General features: G+C 37.1%; 1 protein-coding gene across 3 annotated transcripts in view; it reads right to left on the bottom strand.

Moving 5' to 3' along the window:
* drosha.L (drosha ribonuclease type III L homeolog) overlaps positions 1-20,604 on the bottom strand; it is a 150,619-nt gene that overhangs the window by 29,302 nt on the left and 100,713 nt on the right. For all 3 annotated transcript variants that reach the window (XM_041566246.1, XM_018267704.2, XM_041566247.1), the window contains one exon: positions 1,812-1,911. In XM_041566246.1, coding sequence (XP_041422180.1) covers positions 1,812-1,911 — 100 coding nt within the window. The remainder of the gene's footprint in view (positions 1-1,811; positions 1,912-20,604) is intronic.

The following is a 20,604-nucleotide window of genomic DNA, read 5'->3' on the forward strand; positions in this document are numbered from 1 at the left end:
ATATATAGTCATTAAACATTCACAATTGTTTTAAAGTTCTTTGTAAATTGAATTGCTGTTGAAAGCACTATACAGTATGTCTCTCCCAGTGTACTGTTTGTTCTGTCTCTTGAAACAATGTCTCTGTTCACAGAAATGCCAATTAGCTGACTTTTGCTACACTGTTTTAAAAGTAAGAACCTTTATGGGGAACAATAGAAAGGGACAGATTACATTCAATAGCAATTGCAACTGTAAAATCACTAACATTTGTATTTTTTGTAATTAATGTGCAATGGAAAGTAGCTTACAATAACAATCACTTGCATAAGAAAAATTGCTGTGTTTCCATCCCCTTTAAGGTAAAACACAAGTTTCAGTAAGAGAGTTGTTTTTCTTTTTAATTATAGTGGAAGGGACTTGGAAAAAACAAGTAATACAGAAATATTCAAAGTGTTAACCTATTTGACAATATACATGGTATAAACTAAAACTCAGTTATTTAATAACTTGTAATAATTATAAATTATATGTGTCCCAAACCTCTAGACTGCTAAAGGAACTTGTTTGGGAACATGTGGCAAGAAACACTCAGTTGCACCAATCCCAATCTGGAGTTCTTTTCCATATCTGGTATATTTGAATTGTATGAGGGGATTCAGTTTTAAATTTATTATGTGAAAAACAAGGAAAATGAATGTTCACACTACAGACTAGAAACCTAGCTATTATTAAAATGAATTATTTTGTCTTAATACATTTTTTTTTTGGTTCTGCACACGGTCTGTTTTCCCTTGTGTTCAAGTTTAATCAGCCTATGATGTTAAAGTGCAAACATAACATGAAAAATGTATATGTGTTTGCACCTTATGGAAACATGAATAAACTCCTTTTGCTTTTACTATGCCTGCTGATATAGAATTACATGAGTGCCTGCTCAACTATATTGCTATAGGCCATCCTGCAATCTAATTGGATTTACCAATGCCTTCCATTGGCATGTGTAATGGGACATAGGCAGGTTGGAGAATTGGCAGGGCCCATGCTACCCTGTCACTTCTGTTACAAGCCATTATAAAAAAAGGGGAAGTATGGTATTTCTTAGACCCTTCAAAAATTAATCCATAATATAGCCATGCTGTGTGGCTGTAACAGAAGTGCTGTGGTACACCCTAAACAGCTCCTAAACAGAAAGAAGAAGCTCATTACAATGAAATGGGGCAAGGTGCGCCCCAAAGATCTTCATTCTGCATCCCAAGGGGCAGCATTTTGTGCAGCTAAAAAAATTTTTTAGGTGTCCCCTGTATGCGTTATGCTCTGGTGGTGCTTTGGGTTGCTGTAGACAGCTGTTACCATGGGAACACATAAGCGTGGCAATTTTTTCATCAAATGTATCTCCCCACTTTAGTGTCACAGCAACCATGCATCAATCGCGCTCAGAGTATCTATGCAGTTAATTCATTTATTGTTGTCAGTAAGGCAGGAGCTCAGTGACATTTTAAATAATTCTTATAACCCACAGGTTTAGCTTCACATTTCCTTTAGAGTTTATTTTTTTCAACTGAATGTACCGCCATGGAAAAAGCACCAAAACGTAGATGAATGCACTATAAAAGAGCAGGCTGCAGATATTTAATATCTAGGAAGGCACAATGCTACTTTTCAAGTGGTAAATAGAGCTGACTGATACAATGAGGCAGCAGCTGTCATTATGCCGAGAGAATAATGGAGTTTGAAGAGCAGAGGGGAATGAAATGGAGGATCTGAACGAGAGGGATCAACATTTAAAATAAAATCTCTATGGACAACATAAACTTTTCAAGCTTTAATACCTTTGCCAGCATAGCAAGATGTTGATTCTGAACAATAGCTGTTCGGTAGGTAGCTAATCCTCCTTCTTCCAGCAATGGAAACAGGTAGTACAGATGGACACTGAAATTAAAATACAGGTATAATAATGAAAAAAAGGCAATCACATCATCATACCCTTTGACATTAGTCTGTATAAGCATTTATAACAATCATGGAATATACAAAGATACAATGATGACAAAGATCAGTGGTTGTCAGGAAATGGCTCAATCTAGTCGCAAAATCTCTTTTGTACTGCAATAAATATATGACAATAGAAAATAAAACCATGTTTATTACAGTTAATAAAATATAGAATGACTTGTTTAACCAAATCAAGCCCGATGATTAATGGCAAAAAAAAAGCTGCATGTTACAGTTTCTGAATATGAAAAACATAAGAGATTGCAAAATACACCTGTGCCAATACCTCCAATAATTCACAAATATACTATATAAATGCACAGAAATATATGTGTGTTTAACTACCGTAGTCTATATAGAGAGGGTTATACACCTATTATTTTTTTTGATGGTCAAAATTATTTTGGTAGCATTTGCTAGCCTCAAGAAGACCATATCTGATTTTCTAGGTTTGATACTCTAAGCAATTAGGTTTGACAAGAAGTACTCTTTGGCGCATATGGAGCACTCAAAGACAATTCTTCATGGGGTACTAGCAATGTACCCTGTGAAGCATTAGTCTTTGGATGATAGCACAGTGCTCAAAGAGATGTAACAAACTATCTGAATGACACAATATGCCATGGTAGTCAGGAATGTGAATACAAAATAAAACATTGCAAATAACAGGCGAGTGTATGACCATCTTAAAGGGAAACTACCGCAAACATGAAAATGTAATTTGAGCGTAATTTCCTAGAAATACAAATATTTCTAAATATAACCAACAAAATATTCTTTATGGTTTCTGAAATATTCAAGCTAGTCTTTAGTATTGCTCACACATCAATCTTTCTTCATTCTTCAGGCAGGAGTCAATCTGAATTTGCTATACAGAAAACAACACTACGTTATACTTTATCTGTTGTCTACAATGATGTTGTGGGCAGTAAGAGAAAATACCTCCCATTAAATTTCTGGTGTCTTTATGTGTCTAAAGGCCACTTTATAGGCAATCATTAAATACAACAGAATATGAGATGTCTCTTTAGTAAATCAATTTTAGTGAAATAGGATTTGTATGTCTTCAGACATTATGTCAGCTTTTTTCCTGGTGACGGGCAGTTTAAAAACCCTACTTTACTATTTATAGAAAATGAATAAAATATCTTTAAGTACGGAAAGAACTCTTACTCATTCAGTTTAAAGTTTTAGAGACCTTGTGCTCGTGGGCTTGACTACCTCTCACCCTATATAATAATGGCCAAAGAGTAAAATTATTTTCTCACATGTTTCAGAGTAAAAAACACTCCATAACGTTTATAGAATTCTTACTGATCGCCAGCAGATATAAATATTATATGTACATGCAAGATTTATATTTCCTCACACTGTTACACAGGTATAGGATTTAACATTGACTGATACAGAACACTGACAGAATGCTCACTTCATTGAATTTATTATATACAATTTTTTGTAACAACTCAAAAGAGATGTGTAGCCATTCCACAAAACTATAAGCCTGGCTCATTTAATCAAGTGATAAACTAAACGTATGTTTCACAAACCATAGGAGACAAACTGTTAAAAAATTATGTGGATTTTGTATAGGATTAAGTTGTTTGAGATATTAGGTGAAGTCAGTCGCTGCAGAGTAGTAAAAGGTTTAAGAAGACCATAACAGAATATTCTTTGCGGATAAACAAGATGTGAAGAACTGTTCAAACGCAGTGGGTTGCTGCAAACTTCAGTGCTTTATTTCACACGACATGTTTCGAGCAAAGCTCTTTTTCAAGTGTAACATGAGAGAACCCAACTACCACAATTTAAACATGGAGCTCCACCCCTCATTAACAGAAATTGCAACTGGTGATACTACCCAGTGATTCTAACCATTCACATAACCAGTGTGCAACTACACCTCACTCACAGCGGTACAAAATGTAAAAACAAGTCTTTTTAAAAACTTTTTTGAAACCAATGTGCAAGTCCCCATCCATTGGTGAATGTAGAATCTGAAATATAAAACCACAAAATTTTTTTAAAAACAAAATGCTGGTACTACTCATAAAGAGTCTACCCTGAGCTAGCAATAGTACTTCTTAGTACATCAAACGATGTCTCAATATCTTAATTATTAAAGAAAACATTCTTACCCTTAAGTAGAATTTCACATTCATATATATGTAAAAGTATCCATTTTATCTATAAAAGGAGAAAGGTCAGAAAGGTAAGGAAGGCTGTATGCATTATTTAAAACACATTATTGCCATTAAAGGAAACTACTGATGTTCCAGTGTTCATTTAACCCTTCTGGATGTAGACTATTCAGTTTTTTGATCCATTTTGCTTCTTCTTGCAGAAGTAATTTAGAAACGTTACCTCCTCTCTGTGGTCTACTAATCACCCCTAACACTTGCCATTTTAATTGAGATACATTGTGTTTGGCAAAGCTAAAGTGTCTAGAGATCGAGGTGTCAGATTGAGACCCTGCTTTGAAATTGCGTATGTTAGATTTATGTTCTTTTATTCGCTCTTTAACGGCACGTGATGTTTGACCTATATAAACAAGCCCACACGGGCACTTTAGCAAATAAATCGCATTTACGCTCTCACATGTGGCATAGGACTTCAGTTGTAAAGGGTACAACTTAACCAACTTACAAAAAGTAGCCAATGAAGTTGGCAGAATGTCTAGAAGTGAATTACTTAATCAGAGAGTCATACCCACTAACAACAAAAACACTAAAAGGTTAACCTTTGTGAGTAAATTCTCATCAGCTAGTATGCAAATTGAACAAGTAGTTAAAAATTTTTGGCCCATATTGCAACAAGATAAGGTTTTAAAACAACATTGCATGGAGCTTCCTTTATTCTGCTACACAAGGGGACAGACATTAAAGGATAAGCTATGCCCAGCTGAATTACGTACTATAAAAAAACAATCGTCGCTCTTTAAGGGACCACCAAAAAAAGGCACTTTTCCGTGCCTAAACTGCATATGCTGTGCATCGATTATAAAAGGGGACATTGTGTACCATCCCATTAGTGGCAAGGCGATACAACTGAAGTCCTTTGCCACATGAGAGCGTAAATGCGATTTATTTGCTAAAGTGCCCGTGTGGGCTTGTTTATATAGGTCAAACATCACGTGCCGTTAAAGAGCGAATAAAAGAACATAAATCTAACATACGCAATTTCAAAGCAGGGTCTCAATCTGACACCTCGATCTCTAGACACTTTAGCTTTGCCAAACACAATGTATCTCAATTAAAATGGCAAGTGTTAGGGGTGATTAGTAGACCACAGAGAGGAGGTAACGTTTCTAAATTACTTCTGCAAGAAGAAGCAAAATGGATCAAAAAACTGAATAGTCTACATCCAGAAGGGTTAAATGAACACTGGAACATCAGTAGTTTCCTTTAATGGCAATAATGTGTTTTAAATAATGCATACAGCCTTCCTTACCTTTCTGACCTTTCTCCTTTTATAGATAAAATGGATACTTTTACATATATATGAATGTGAAATTCTACTTAAGGGTAAGAATGTTTTCTTTAATAATTAAGATATTGAGACATCGTTTGATGTACTAAGAAGTACTATTGCTAGCTCAGGGTAGACTCTTTATGAGTAGTACCAGCATTTTGTTTTTAAAAAAATTTTGTGGTTTTATATTTCAGATTCTACATTCACCAATGGATGGGGACTTGCACATTGGTTTCAAAAAATTTTTTAAAAAGACTTGTTTTTACATTTTGTACCGCTGTGAGTGAGGTGTAGTTGCACACTGGTTATGTGAATGGTTAGAATCACTGGGTAGTATCACCAGTTGCAATTTCTGTTAATGAGGGGTGGAGCTCCATGTTTAAATTGTGGTAGTTGGGTTCTCTCATGTTACACTTGAAAAAGAGCTTTGCTCGAAACATGTCGTGTGAAATAAAGCACTGAAGTTTGCAGCAACCCACTGCGTTTGAACAGTTCTTCACATCTTGTTTATCCTGATTAACTTGGTTTCGTTGGACGGAAACTTTGTGACTGAACTGCTTGTTTGAATCCATTATCTCCTGCTTAGAATATTCTTTGCCTTCTAACCTACTCCTCCTCCTCCCTAAAAACACATTACTCAGTTTTTATCAAAGAAGTATGGCTTTCACTTAATGTAAACGCTTAAATGAAAACTATACCCCCAAAATGAATACTTAAAAGAGAGGAAAAGGTTAAAACTATGTAAGCCTTATTAGAAAGATCCACCTAAATATACCAGTAAAACTTCAAAGTAGTGCTGCTCGGAGTCCTCTGTCATAAGAAACACTGCATTTCTTTCCTTCTATTGTGTACACATGGGCTTCTATCAGACTTCCTGCCTTCAGTTTAAACCTCCTTGCCCCAGGCGTGAGCATGCTCAGTTTGCTTCTCTTAATCCTCCCTCTCCCTTCTCTGCTGTAATCTGAGCCCAGAGCTGTAAGTGAGCAGGGAGAGACTCGGCAGGAAGTGCTGTCACACCAAGCTAATACTGCAGCTACTTTCCTAAACAAACAGAGAACTTCTAGAACTTTTTACTCAGGTATGGTAAAACACTCTTCAGAATAAATATAGCATTCTAGCTTGCAGAATTTTACACAAGCTGTTTTATGCAATATATCTTTATAGAGATCTACATTGTTCTAAGGTATGCATTTTTAAATGATTCCACTAATATTAATATACATGCTTGCCAAAACACCCACCAATTATTGATCCAACACTGGGTACATTCTGATGTTAAACAGCAATATTATTGATTTTTATTTATTTACTCGAGGATGTATTGAATCCAGGATTCAGTTTGGGATTCAGCCAAATCCTTCTGCCTACCTGGACCGAATCCTGAATCACGTGACTTTTTGTCACAAAACAAGGAAATAAAATGTTTTCCCCTTCCCACTCCTAATTTGGCTCGGTATTCGTCTGCGAAGGATTAGGGGGTTCGGCCAAATCATAAACAGTGGATTCGGTGCATCCCTAATTTACTCACTGTATTGTTACTTTCTCCACTGGACTCAGAGGTGTGGCTGGGCCAATTAGGGCTGCAGCCCTAAGATTTAGGGGGATGGTGGTGGCCATTTAGGCTCCTTCCCTCTGCTCCACTGATGCCCGGGGGGGGGGGGGTGTGGCAAAACATTTGGGGGCTTTTACTTGTGCATTTTGAGTCTTTGCTCACATTATTTAACCTGGAACAGAAAATAGGCACTATGGGGGAAAAAATAAAGCTGGCTTAAGTTTTGTAATGTCAGCCAGGGACCTCCGACATACATCTCAGGGAGACACAGGCAACTCTTGCCAGTATACATGCCTCTTTTGATTGGCTGGATTACACAATCAGATCACAGAAATGCAAATGAATGGAACATGTGCAATAGCTAGCAATGCCTATGCTTCCTCCACTCTGATTGTAAGTCATCCTGATGTAGACAGGACCTAACCCAGTCAGGGTGGGCAATTCCCCTTTATTAAACAGAAAGAAGAGACCTAAGGATCTATGCAGTTCTATCTTTCCAGGTAGATATTGTGAAAACAATACTTTTTTCTTAAATCAATCCAAATTGTAAATATTGTTTAAACAATAACTGTTATAAATGTGAAGATCACCTTAGTCATTCAAGTAGCTTATTGCTCTACTGTGCATTTTCCTGATTGGAGCACCGGCCCGAGGTGTCAGGTAAGTAAATGCAATCACTTGGGGGTACCAAATGTTAGGCACCCCCACGATAGAACTTTGTAAAAGGCCTTTCCTTCTCCTTTACAGGGGTTGTTCACCTTTGAATTAACTTATGTACAGTCATATGAAAAAGTTTGGGAACCCCTTTTAATTCTTTGGAGTTTTGTTTATCATTGGCTGAGCATTCAAAGTAGCAACTTACTTTTAATATATAACATGCCTTATGGAAACAGTAGTATTTCAGCAGTGACAATGTAACAGCCTCTAGACGCCTCCTATAGAATCTCAGGAGTGTCTAGATCAGGGATCCCCAACCTTGTGAACCCGTGAGCAACATTCAGAAATAAAAGGAGTTGGGGAGCAACACTAGCATGAAAATGTTCCTAAGGTGCCAAATAAGTGCTGTGATTGGCCATTTAGTAGCCCCTATGTGCATTGTCAACCTACATTGAGGCTCTGTTTAGCAGTGCACCTGGGTTTTATGCAGCCAAAACTTGCTTCCAAGCCTGGAATTCAAAAATAAGCACCTGCTTTGAGGCCACTGGGAGCAACATCAAAGGGGTTGGTGAGCAACATGTTGCTCACGAGCTACTGGTTGGGGATCGCTGGTCTAGATTCTGGATGGTGGTATTTTTGACCATTCATCCATACCAAATCTCTCCAGTTCAGTGAAATTTGATGGCGGTCGAGCATGGACAGCCTGCTTCAAATCATCCCATAGATTTCCGTTAATATTCGGGGGACTGTGATGGCCATTCAAGAATATTGTATTTCTCCCTCTGCATAAATGCCATTGTAGATTTCGTAGTGTATTTAGGGGTCATTGTTGGAATATTCAACCCCTGCATAACTTCAACTTTGTGACTGATGCTTGAACATTATCCTGAAGAATTTGTTGATATTGGGTTGAATTCATCCGACCCTCGACTTTAACAAGGGCCCCACTCCCTGAACTAGCCACACAGCCCCAGAGTATGATGAAACCTCCACCAAATTTGACAGTAGGTAGCAGGTGTTTTTCTTGCAAAGCTGTGTTCTTCTTCCGCCATGCAAAGCACTTTTTGTTACGACCAAATTACTCAATCATCAGTCCAAAGCACTTTGTTCCAAAATTACTGTGGCTTGTCTAAATGAGCTTTTGCATACAACAAGCAACTCTGTTTGTGGCGTGAAGCAGAAAGGGCTTCTTTCTAATCATCCTGCCATACAGATGTTCTTTGTGCAAATTGCGCTGAATTGTAGAATGATCTACAGATACACCATCTGCAGCAAGATGTTCTTGCAGGTCTTTGGAAGTGATCTTTGGGTTATCTGTAACCATTCTCACAATCCTCCACATGCCGCTCCTGTATTTTTCTTGGCCTGCCAGACCTGGGTTTTTCAGCAACTGTTCATGTGGCTTTCCATTTTCAGATTACATTCCTTACAGTGAAACGGACAGTTTAAACCTCTGAACCATGATACCATCTTTGTTTGTTTTCAGAGAGTTGCTTTGATGATCCCATGCTGTCACTCTGCAGAGGAGAGTCACACAGAAGCAAAACTTGCCATTGGCCACCTTAAATACCTTTTCTCGTGAATGGACACACCTGCCTATGGAGTTTAAGGCTTAAGGAGCTAATCCAACCAAATTGGTGTTGCCAGTAATCAGTATTGAGCAGTTACGTGGATTCAAATTAGCAAAATTATCAAATTTTTGCACAGCCAGTTTTTCACATTTGATTTAATTTCATACAACTGAATACTGCTTCACTAAAAATCTTTGTTCAGAAAACACCCCAGTTCCTGGGAAATGAAAGACATACCACTACCTTTTTTGTTGAAAGTGGAGTAAATTATTAAGAAGGCTGAGAGGAGCTCCCAAACTTTTTTCATACGTTTATGTATGTATTATGTAACTTATTATGGTGCAGTGTAGAGTGATATGCTGAGACAATTTGCAATCGTTTTTCATTATTTATTATGTGTTTTTTTAGTTATTTAGCTTTTTATTCAGCAACTCTCCAGTTTGGAATTTCAGCAATGCGGTTGCGAGGGTCCAAATTACCCTAGCAACCATGCACTGATTTGAATAAGAGATTAGATTATGAATAGGAGAGGACTGAATAGAATGATGAGTAATAAAAAGTATGAATAAAAATACATTTGCAGCCTTTCAGAGCATTTGTATTTTAGATGGGGTCAGTGACCACCATCTGAAAGCTGGAAAGAGTCAGAAGAAGGAGGCAAATAATTCAAATATTATAAAAAATAAATAATGAATAATAATTGAAAAGTTGCTTAGAATTAGCCATTCTAGAACATACTAAAAGTTAACTTAAAGGTGAACCACCCCTTTAATGTATGTGGCTCATGACTTCTATAGATGGACAGAAACCCTATCCTTCTAACAAGGCTGAGAAGAATGAAAAATATATTGAACCTTCCTGTACCTAGCTACCACCTCTACTAGCTGAAAGAAGAATAAACAATTATTCTCTTTCTGTAGTCTAGCTACATAAAATGTCTCAACTAGTATGTATTATATTTATTAGTTTATAAGACAAAACTGGAATTGAAAGGAGTGCTTGGCAAAGGGACATTGAGAACCATAGAGGGAAAATTTTGAATCATTTGATAGATGTCTAGCAAGAATTTTTAACCAGATATGCTTTCTGAACAACCTCTTGGAGAAACTGCAGCATTTAATTTAATAAATGTATGTATGCATGTTGGGGTCAGATACCATCCGGTAATAAGCTGTATCTGGGGATTTTTTCCATAACCTCATCCAATCCATTCAAGGATCAGTTGAAACCCACAAACTTTAACATAAAAGGCCCCTGATAACATGATTTTCTTCTCCCATTGTATTTGTATATTGTAAATATTGAGTGAGATGTAAATGCATATAAATATTTTCTCGTCTTTTATAACCGGTGACTAGGCTTACAGTTTTAGTCCTGTCTATGGCTGCCTAGCAACACTTTTGTTAATATCTCTTACAGACATCATACTGTGATAAATATTTTTCAAACGCAGCAAGCAGGGGGTGTGACCCGATATAAGTAGCTAGTCAAATGAAGCCATTGATGCAATTCTCCATAGAAACTCCCTACAGTTTCTAAAAGCCTGAATACATGTTCCTCGATAGTATGCACAATTCTCAAGATACTCGTATGTCTATAACTGTCCTTTTTAACATGGACAATAGGAAGATACATTTAATTATATAAATTCATGATATTACAATTTTATTTTAAGATAATATGTATAGTGTACTAAAACTGCAAAGATTATTAAAGGATCTGTTGCTCTTCCACTTGATTAAACATTCAAGTGTGTAAACAACATATCCCCCATAAACGGCAGAATGAGCTTTGGGCCAGAGACAGCTGGATGCAAAGGAGAAATGTTTACACTAATAGGCTACCCTCTTCTGAGGGGCGACAATCTCCCCAAACTGCCTTCCGCCTGCTTGAATGAAGTTTCCTTGTGAAAACTGAATGAATAATCAGCTGCGCTAATGCACTCGCGGCGCTTCGATTTCTGAAGCGAGGCAACTTCGGAAATCAAAGCACCGCAAGTGCATTAGCACAGGCTATTCTTCATTCAAGCAGGCGGAAGGCAGTTTGGGGAGACTGTCTCCCCGAATCTGCCCCAACCCTAAATTGTTACAATTTTGCAACATTTAGTCGATACATGTTTCAGCAGCATCTCTGGAGTATTAGCAAATATTGTATCAATTTTAACAGCTGCCTTTAATAAAATTAGGGATTCTACTGCAGGGACAAAGCTAAGAAATGTATCAACAATTTATACCAGTTTACAGGGTCTGCAACCCCCGCCCCTCATAGCTAAAAATTTAAATTTCCACTTCAATATAGAAAAACAGTCACATATTTCTGGTGATATGAATTCAACTGAGCTGAATAAAGTGTTGAAAGGTGAACAACCCCTTTAATGGTTTTTCATAGGATTGCTTTTGTAAGTACAGTAATTTTTACTTAAAGGAGAAGGAAAGGCTAAAACTAAGTAAGCTTTATAAGAAAGGTCTATATGAATACACCAGTAAACCCTCAAAGTGATGCTGCTCTGAGTCCTCTGTCAAAAGAAACACTGGATTTCTTTCCTTCTATTGTGTACACATGGGCTTCTGTATCAGACCCTGTTTCCATCATAAACCTGCAGGGCACGGCATGAGCATGCTCAGTTTGCTCCTCTCCCCTTCCCTCCTCCCCCCCTGCTGTAACCTGAGCCCAGAGCTATGAGTGAGCAGGGAGAGACTCAGGCAGGAAGTGATGTCACAGCAAGGTAATATGGCTGCTGCTATCCTAAACAAACAGAGAGAGCTTCTAGAGCGGTTTGCTCAGATATGGTAAAGCATTCTACAGAATAAATATAGCATTCTAGCTTGCACCATTGTGGATAATCTATTGGCAATAAACTGCCTCAGTAGCTTCCTTCTTCTTTAAACTGGACTTTCCCTTCTTCACCTCTCAGATAGTGTTTCTAACATTAACATACTACTGCAGCACACATACGGTACAAATATACTCAGGCGAGCCTATGTAGTGTGTGTGAGGTTAAATGAAATGTGTTTTATAAAAGGAACTTCCATGTGGTGCTGAAGACATGAAGAAGTCTGCATTACTATCAGTTCATGGTTGAATTTCAAAAAGTTTCTAGTAGGTCAATTATGATGTAAAGCCTATAGCACAAGGGAAAAATAAAGTAGTACTTCACAGAAAGGGTGGTGGATTCAGTGGAGAGTTGCACAGAAGACGTGATAAAGGTTAATGCAATAATAAAAGATATTGGTAGACAGCCCTGTCATGAGTGAAATAAACTATATGTTGAACTTGAGTTCCATAAAATGGCATATTCGGGTGACTAACCTCTCTAAATGTTCTTCCTTTTTTTTTTTAATTCTAGTTTATAATACCATATAAATATACAGATTCAATGACAGCAACAGACAATTAAGCCATGTTAATATTTCAGCCAATTAGTTAAAGTAAATGCATAAAAACTTTTAGGTTTTTATTACATATACAAGCAATATTGAGTTATACAAAAACCACTAACTATATCTTGGAAATCAGAGTTATTACCTAAAAAAACTTTACTGAACTGGATTGGGGGCTTGTATTAATTTCTAAGCTTCTGATTTGTAAGTATAATGCGCATTCTGCCTTTTAAATGGCATGTGCATATCTTTACTGTGACTTTTTTTTGGCACTACTAATGTTAGCAGTGCTGAACAACCCTACAGTACATTCATAATGCAAAAGGTGGTAAGTGCAGTGCAAGTACATATGAAATGTACAGAAAAGTAGATGACAGTATACAGCTTTCACACATGCACATATAGAGTGTACATCACCATATTGCTCTGTAAAACAGGTTCTGTACATGGGGTTGTGTTCATGGATTTGAGCAAACCATCGACACTTGCAGCAAACTACTTACTGTTGCCAAGAATGGGATGTGCTGTGTGTCACCCTACACTGGTGATTGCTGTTAGAAAGCACACAAGTGGCTCAGTGTGCTAAAGCCTTTAGTGTTCCAGGAAGTACATTTAACAAATTGTTTTGAATACATCTGTTACAATGTATCTGTTAACCATATGTTCCAATTCTAATTTCTCCCTCAGCCACAAATAACAGCAATTACATTTAAAATAAAAGTTTTTACTCTTTATGCAAACACATCTGATCAGAGTATTTCAATTTGGCTGGTGCAGGGGGTATTCGTATTGTGGACTAAGGGGTTGTGGGATACAGATGTCAGATTTCCAAAGTACCAACAGCAGATGAAGTATTAATAGAACTGCACACTAGGCAATTTACCTAGCCTTATCAAGAATCCCATGCAGTTAACATTCCCAAATGCAAGGATGACCCACCTGTGCCATACACCTTTCAAGAACTAAAAGGTGATGTGGCACAGAAGGTTATGTAGCCAGTGTGCTTTGTAAATGGAGGTATGGGACCGGTTATTCAGAATGCTCGGCACCTGGTGTTTTCCGGATAACGGATCTTTCCGTGATTTGGATCTTAAAAATCATTTTAACATTAAATAGGCTGGGTTTGCTTCCGATAAGGATTATTTAGCAAGCTAATTAATTAACAAACTTTTTGAAAAGTAAACATAATTTCAAGCAACTTTGCAATTTACATAATTTAAAAAATATGATTTTTTTCATGATTTTTAATGGTTTCTAACAGATCCCTAAGCCTAGCCCCCTGCTGATCTCTCTGACTACTTGTTACTTTGTATCAACAGCCAGCTGTCCTCATCCTCCAAACCCCACAGTTCCCTGCACACATGATTTCAATAAGGAATGGAACATCACAATGCAATGCACTGTGGGTCATGTAGTTCCTGCATGCTGTCTGTAGCTATGGAGTAGTTGTTACAACATCAGTGTTTTTTCCCTCCTCCCCTGCCAGGATTTCAAATGATGCAGAAACAGAAGTGCTCTTAAACAGCTGTATTTCAGCATAAAAAAATGGCATTTATCCATACTTTTTGAAGAAACAGGTAACCGATGAGTATATTAGGGGTTTCTGTGTTATGTAGGCCTCTTTATCAAATTGTGGTTAGGAAGCTGGAGTTCCCCTTTAAGTTTTTCCCTGTATAATATTACAACTTGGCATCAGAATTAATGTGATTAGCTGGAAAGCAGACATGATGCTGTCCCACTAAAAACACAAAATAATGTTAGATTATTAGAAGAGTAAGACCACAAAATAAAACAAGATCATTAGGGATAAACAGTAAAACTATCAAAATGTCTTTGTAACAGAATGCATACAAGAAAATTGTACCAAAAGGATTCACCTCTAATGGAACTTCCCTGTAACTAGCCAACAAATCTGTTGGGATGATACTGTTGCTTAATGGATATCCTGTACTACGATTTTTCCGAGGCCCAGGGTGTATCAAAGAGTGCTGCGCTTTCCACTGCTTCTAGTAAGATAGAGCAGAGGCAAATGCCAATATACGTTACTGCTTCGTGAGTGCTGCAATAATTACTCCTGATTGTGGACACTACGGACCGCGCCTCACACTTTACTCGTCTTACGGAACATTTTCATTGCCACTTGTAACATTTTCATGTATTTCCACTTCTACAAAATGATTTATTGCGCTAAAAAACAATATATGAATTTGTACCAGAAAAATATTTCATTTTACGCATGAAAATCTAACCGATTTGGAAAGTCTCATGTCTCTCGAACATGAAAATACCAGATATGTATAGTTTTAGGGAGATTTAGGACTTCTGTACAGCAAAAACTCCTGGCAGTATACCGAATTTTGAAAGCACTAATGCCAAAAACAGCATACTTTAGATTGCAAGGCCAAAAAATCCTGAAACAGTAGGTTTACCCCAGAAAACCATACATTTTTGAAAAGTACACATTACAAAATGGGTAACTATGTCTCCCTACTCCTAACTAACAAACATCAAAGCTTCTCTGAACATAGCGTTTTTAATAAAAATGTGTCCGATTCCAAAATGGGTAACTGTCTCTCTACACCTAACTACAAAACACGAAAGATTGTCTGAACATAGCGTTTTTTTATAAAAATTTGTCAAAATTCTGAAAAATCACTTCAAAGGTTTTATTATGTACCAAGAAAAAGCACCCTGAATGTGATTACCAGGGGTCCACTAAACAGTTTGATGCCCATTGTGCATAGGTTCACCAAAGTATCTGGCATTTAGAGACCCCAATATGGATATATAACAGACAAATTTCCACAGGCAAAATGAAGTAACAAAGAACAGAGTGAAATGGTAAAAAATCACTAAAATCCAACAAAAATGGCATTTATCCATACTTTTTGAAGAAACAGGTAACCGATGAGTATATTAGGGGTTTCTGTGTTATGTAGGCCTCTTTATCAAATTGTGGTTAGGAAGCTGGAGTTCCCCTTTAAGTTTTTCCCTGTATAATATTACAACTTGGCATCAGAAGTAATGTGATTAGCTGGAAAGCAGACATGATGCTGTCCCACTAAAAACACAAAATAATGTTAGATTATTAGAAGAGTAAGACCACAAAATAAAACAAGATCATTAGGGATAAACAGTAAAACTATCAAAATGTCTTTGTAACAGAATGCATACAAGAAAATTGTACCAAAAGGATTCACCTCTAATGGAACTTCCCTGTAACTAGCCAACAAATCTGTTGGGATGTGGTGATATGGCTCTATTCAGGAAGTACCATCATTAGGTTTTCCTCATTTAAATCTTGTTAATATGTTTCATACAGGTGGCACATACTCAGTGCATTTTAGCTAGGCAATACTATACACAGGAGTCTAAGAAAATGGATTAAACCAAAATCTAGATTAGGCACACATCCAAAAAAAATAATCATTTTATGTACAGATGAATAGGTAATGTGGCACCAGGTATTTTGGCTGGCTATTTTGCACTATGGCTCCATGTATGTTATTGTAGTAGGAAACAAAGTTAAAAAAAGGCACAAGAAAAAGAAAGTTGCACTCAGAAAACTGAAGTGAGCTTCACATGTGGTATGTTGCTTGTTAAGGGGTTTAGATAAAAACTTGATCTATTTTTGAAAACTTTTATTTGTATTTCTAGAAAGGTAATTGCAGAATCTTCAGGCAAGATGAATTGAAGTCCATGTTGCACAGAAGGCTTTGCTATCTTCTAATCCTCTCCTGTTGTGCACTCCCATAATACTAATCTCACTTGTAAACAAGCTTTTCACTTCAGGTTAGGAAACACAAGATCAGAAATAAATCACTGCAAAGAAGTGACAAACATTTTGAAATAATCACCCTTCTTTCTGCAAATTGGACTCATGCTTTGGAAGCTGTGTATCTGTTCTTGGCAAGCTGATCCCTTCAAGAGTATGGAGAGGAGGAGAAATAAAATCAGGCATTTGACACAACAGTCACGCTGGATTTCATTCTGTAATCTTATATTTTGAGCCCATCAGGACAGCAGAAGACTTCAAAGGAAGCCACATATCTAGAGAGGGATGCTAGAGGCTTAGAGCACAAAAACATGCCCTGCATTTATCAAAGAAAAAGATGACAGTTTATCACTACGATGGTGTGGTGCATTGACATGAAGTTTAAAGTACAGACGTATCTCCACAGTTGGCAAAACTGTTTTTGATTGGGCATTCCATGGGAATCATTATGCACACAATATTAACTGGTTTTCGAACATCTAGTTGTTGGTAAAATGAAATTCCCAAAATCGACAAGCAACAGCAGCAATACTTTGGCAATATATAAATACACAGAAAGCATCTTAAAGTTAGAGTTCAATACTGCTGAATGAAGCATAGGTAAACAGTTACATATAAATCTTAGATGTGTTGTAATGCAGTAATTAGAAATGTAATAATTGGTACAGCACTCTCTAATATATTAACCGGACTTAGGGCTCTTAGTGGCGAGCGGTTGTAGCTGTGCTCCCCTGCGTTCCGTTTTTCTGCGTTCAGCCGCAGGGGAGCGCAGGAATAGACGCATTACATTTTTTCCAATGGGGCTGTACTCACACAGGCGCGTGTAGGCGCCGAACGCAGGAAAAATGCAGCATGTTGCGTCTCAACCTGCGTTCGGCGCCTATACGCACCTGTGTGAGTACAGCCCCATTGGAAAAAATGTTATGCGTCTATTCCTGCGCGCCCCTGCGGCTGAACGCAGAAAAACAGAACGCAGCTACAACCGCTCGTCAGTAAGAGCCCTTACTCAACCCTATTATTTGAGTGGTGCAGGAGATAAAGAAATTTACAAATAAATGGTATTGTAAAGTATCTCATGGTCTGCACTCGGTATTTAGTCTACAATTTATTATATTTCATTTCAATTATTCTCACCCGATTCAATTAGTTAGTGACACGTCTATTAATACCAATTATTTACCTTTAATTTACACATATGCAATAGACCACATATATTGATAAATTTGTAAAGTGCATAGTTTTAAAGCTTAAAATTATATCACAGTTAATCAGTATTAGTAACATACATTAGTTCATATTAGATTTGATTACTGGAAACTGTTAGTATTATTAAAGTTCATGATTAGTTCATATTCGATTTGATTATTATGGACCAGTTGTTATAGATATATTGATTCCTTAGTTGATTAGTTTGCTAATGTCCCAAATGAATTCATAAATTATCCGTATGTTTCTGTTAAAAAAAAAACCCACTGATGAAACGCTCTGTTTATTCCTACCTTCTGCTGACGTTTAATTATTCACATTGCCAATTTCTATTTTTGCCACTTCTGGCAGTCATCCTTCCAACTGGAAGCAGAGTGGAAACAATTGTATCAAAATATGGCAAGAGTCAAACTCATCCAACCTCTTACTGCCAGCTGCTTAGAGAAACAAAGTCGCCACAAAGTAAGGTGGTTGATACTGTTGCTTAATGGATATCCTGTACTACGATTTTTCCGAGGCCCAGGGTGTATCAAAGAGTGCTGCGCTTTCCACTGCTTCTAGTAAGATAGAGCAGAGGCAAATGCCAATATACGTTACTGCTTCGTGAGTGCTGCAATAATTACTCCTGATTGTGGACACTACGGACCGCGCCTCACACTTTACTCGTCTTACGGAACATTTTCATTGCCACTTGTAACATTTTCATGTATTTCCACTTCTACAAAATGATTTATTGCGCTAAAAAACAATATATGAATTTGTACCAGAAAAATATTTCATTTTACGCATGAAAATCTAACCGATTTGGAAAGTCTCATGTCTCTCGAACATGAAAATACCAGATATGTATAGTTTTAGGGAGATTTAGGACTTCTGTACAGCAAAAACTCCTGGCAGTATACCGAATTTTGAAAGCACTAATGCCAAAAACAGCATACTTTAGATTGCAAGGCCAAAAAATCCTGAAACAGTAGGTTTACCCCAGAAAACCATACATTTTTGAAAAGTACACATTACAAAATGGGTAACTATGTCTCCCTACTCCTAACTAACAAACATCAAAGCTTCTCTGAACATAGCGTTTTTAATAAAAATGTGTCCGATTCCAAAATGGGTAACTGTCTCTCTACACCTAACTACAAAACACGAAAGATTGTCTGAACATAGCGTTTTTTTATAAAAATTTGTCAAAATTCTGAAAAATCACTTCAAAGGTTTTATTATGTACCAAGAAAAAGCACCCTGAATGTGATTACCAGGGGTCCACTAAACAGTTTGATGCCCATTGTGCATAGGTTCACCAAAGTATCTGGCATTTAGAGACCCCAATATGGATATATAACAGACAAATTTCCACAGGCAAAATGAAGTAACAAAGAACAGAGTGAAATGGTAAAAAATCACTAAAATCCAACAAAACCATAAAAAAACTATGCTTTTTTTCTTTTTTTACTAGTGTAATCAACAGCCAGAATCAAAGTTTAACATTTTTTCCAATGGGGCTGTACTCACACAGGCGCGTGTAGGCGCCGAACGCAGGAAAAATGCAGCATGTTGCGTCTCAACCTGCGTTCGGCGCCTATACGCACCTGTGTGAGTACAGCCCCATTGGAAAAAATGTTATGCGTCTATTCCTATGCGCCCCTGCGGCTGAACGCAGAAAAACAGAACGCAGCTACAACCGCTCGTCAGTAAGAGCCCTTACTCAACCCTATTATTTGAGTGGTGCAGGAGATAAAGAAATTTACAAATAAATGGTATTGTAAAGTATCTCATGGTCTGCACTCGGTATTTAGTCTACAATTTATTATATTTCATTTCAATTATTCTCACCCGATTCAATTAGTTAGTGACACGTCTATTAATACCAGTTATTTACCTTTAATTTACACATATGCAATAGACCACATATATTGATAAATTTGTAAAGTGCATAGTTTTAAAGCTTAAAATTATATCACAGTTAATCAGTATTAGTAACATACATTAGTTCATATTAGATTTGATTACTGGAAACTGTTAGTATTATTAAAGTTCATGATTAGTTCATATTCGATTTGATTATTATGGACCAGTTGTTATAGATATATTGATTCCTTAGTTGATTAGTTTGCTAATGTCCCAAATGAATTCATAAATTATCCGTATGTTTCAGTTAAAAAAAAAAAAACCACTGATGAAACGCTCTGTTTATTCCTACCTTCTGCTGACGTTTAATTATTCACATTGCCAATTTCTATTTTTGCCACTTCTGGCAGTCATCCTTCCACCTGGAAGCAGGGTGGAAACAATTGTATCAAAATATGGCAAGAGTCAAACTCATCCAACCTCTTACTGCCAGCTGCTTAGAGAAACAAAGTCGCCACAAAGTAAGGTGGTTGATACTGTTGCTTAATGGATATCCTGTACTACGATTTTTCCGAGGCCCAGGGTGTATCAAAGAGTGCTGCGCTTTCCACTGCTTCTAGTAAGATAGAGCAGAGGCAAATGCCAATATACGTTACTGCTTCGTGAGTGCTGCAATAATTACTCCTGATTGTGGACACTACGGACCGCACCTCACACTTTACTCGTCTTACGGAACATTTTCATTGCCACTTGTAACATTTTCATGTATTTCCACTTCTACAAAATGATTTATTGCGCTAAAAAACAATATATGAATTTGTACCAGAAAAATATTTCATTTTACGCATGAAAATCTAACCGATTTGGAAAGTCTCATGTCTCTCGAACATGAAAATACCAGATATGTATAGTTTTAGGGAGATTTAGGACTTCTGTACAGCAAAAACTCCTGGCAGTATACCGAATTTTGAAAGCACTAATGCCGAAAACAGCATACTTTAGATTGCAAGGCCAAAAAATCCTGAAACAGTAGGTTTACCCCAGAAAACCATACATTTTTGAAAAGTACACATTACAAAATGGGTAACTATGTCTCCCTACTCCTAACTAACAAACATCAAAGCTTCTCTGAACATAGCGTTTTTAATAAAAATGTGTCCGATTCCAAAA

The sequence above is a fragment of the Xenopus laevis genome, chromosome 6L, assembly GCF_017654675.1.
Source record: "Xenopus laevis strain J_2021 chromosome 6L, Xenopus_laevis_v10.1, whole genome shotgun sequence".
NCBI lineage: Eukaryota > Metazoa > Chordata > Amphibia > Anura > Pipidae > Xenopus > Xenopus laevis.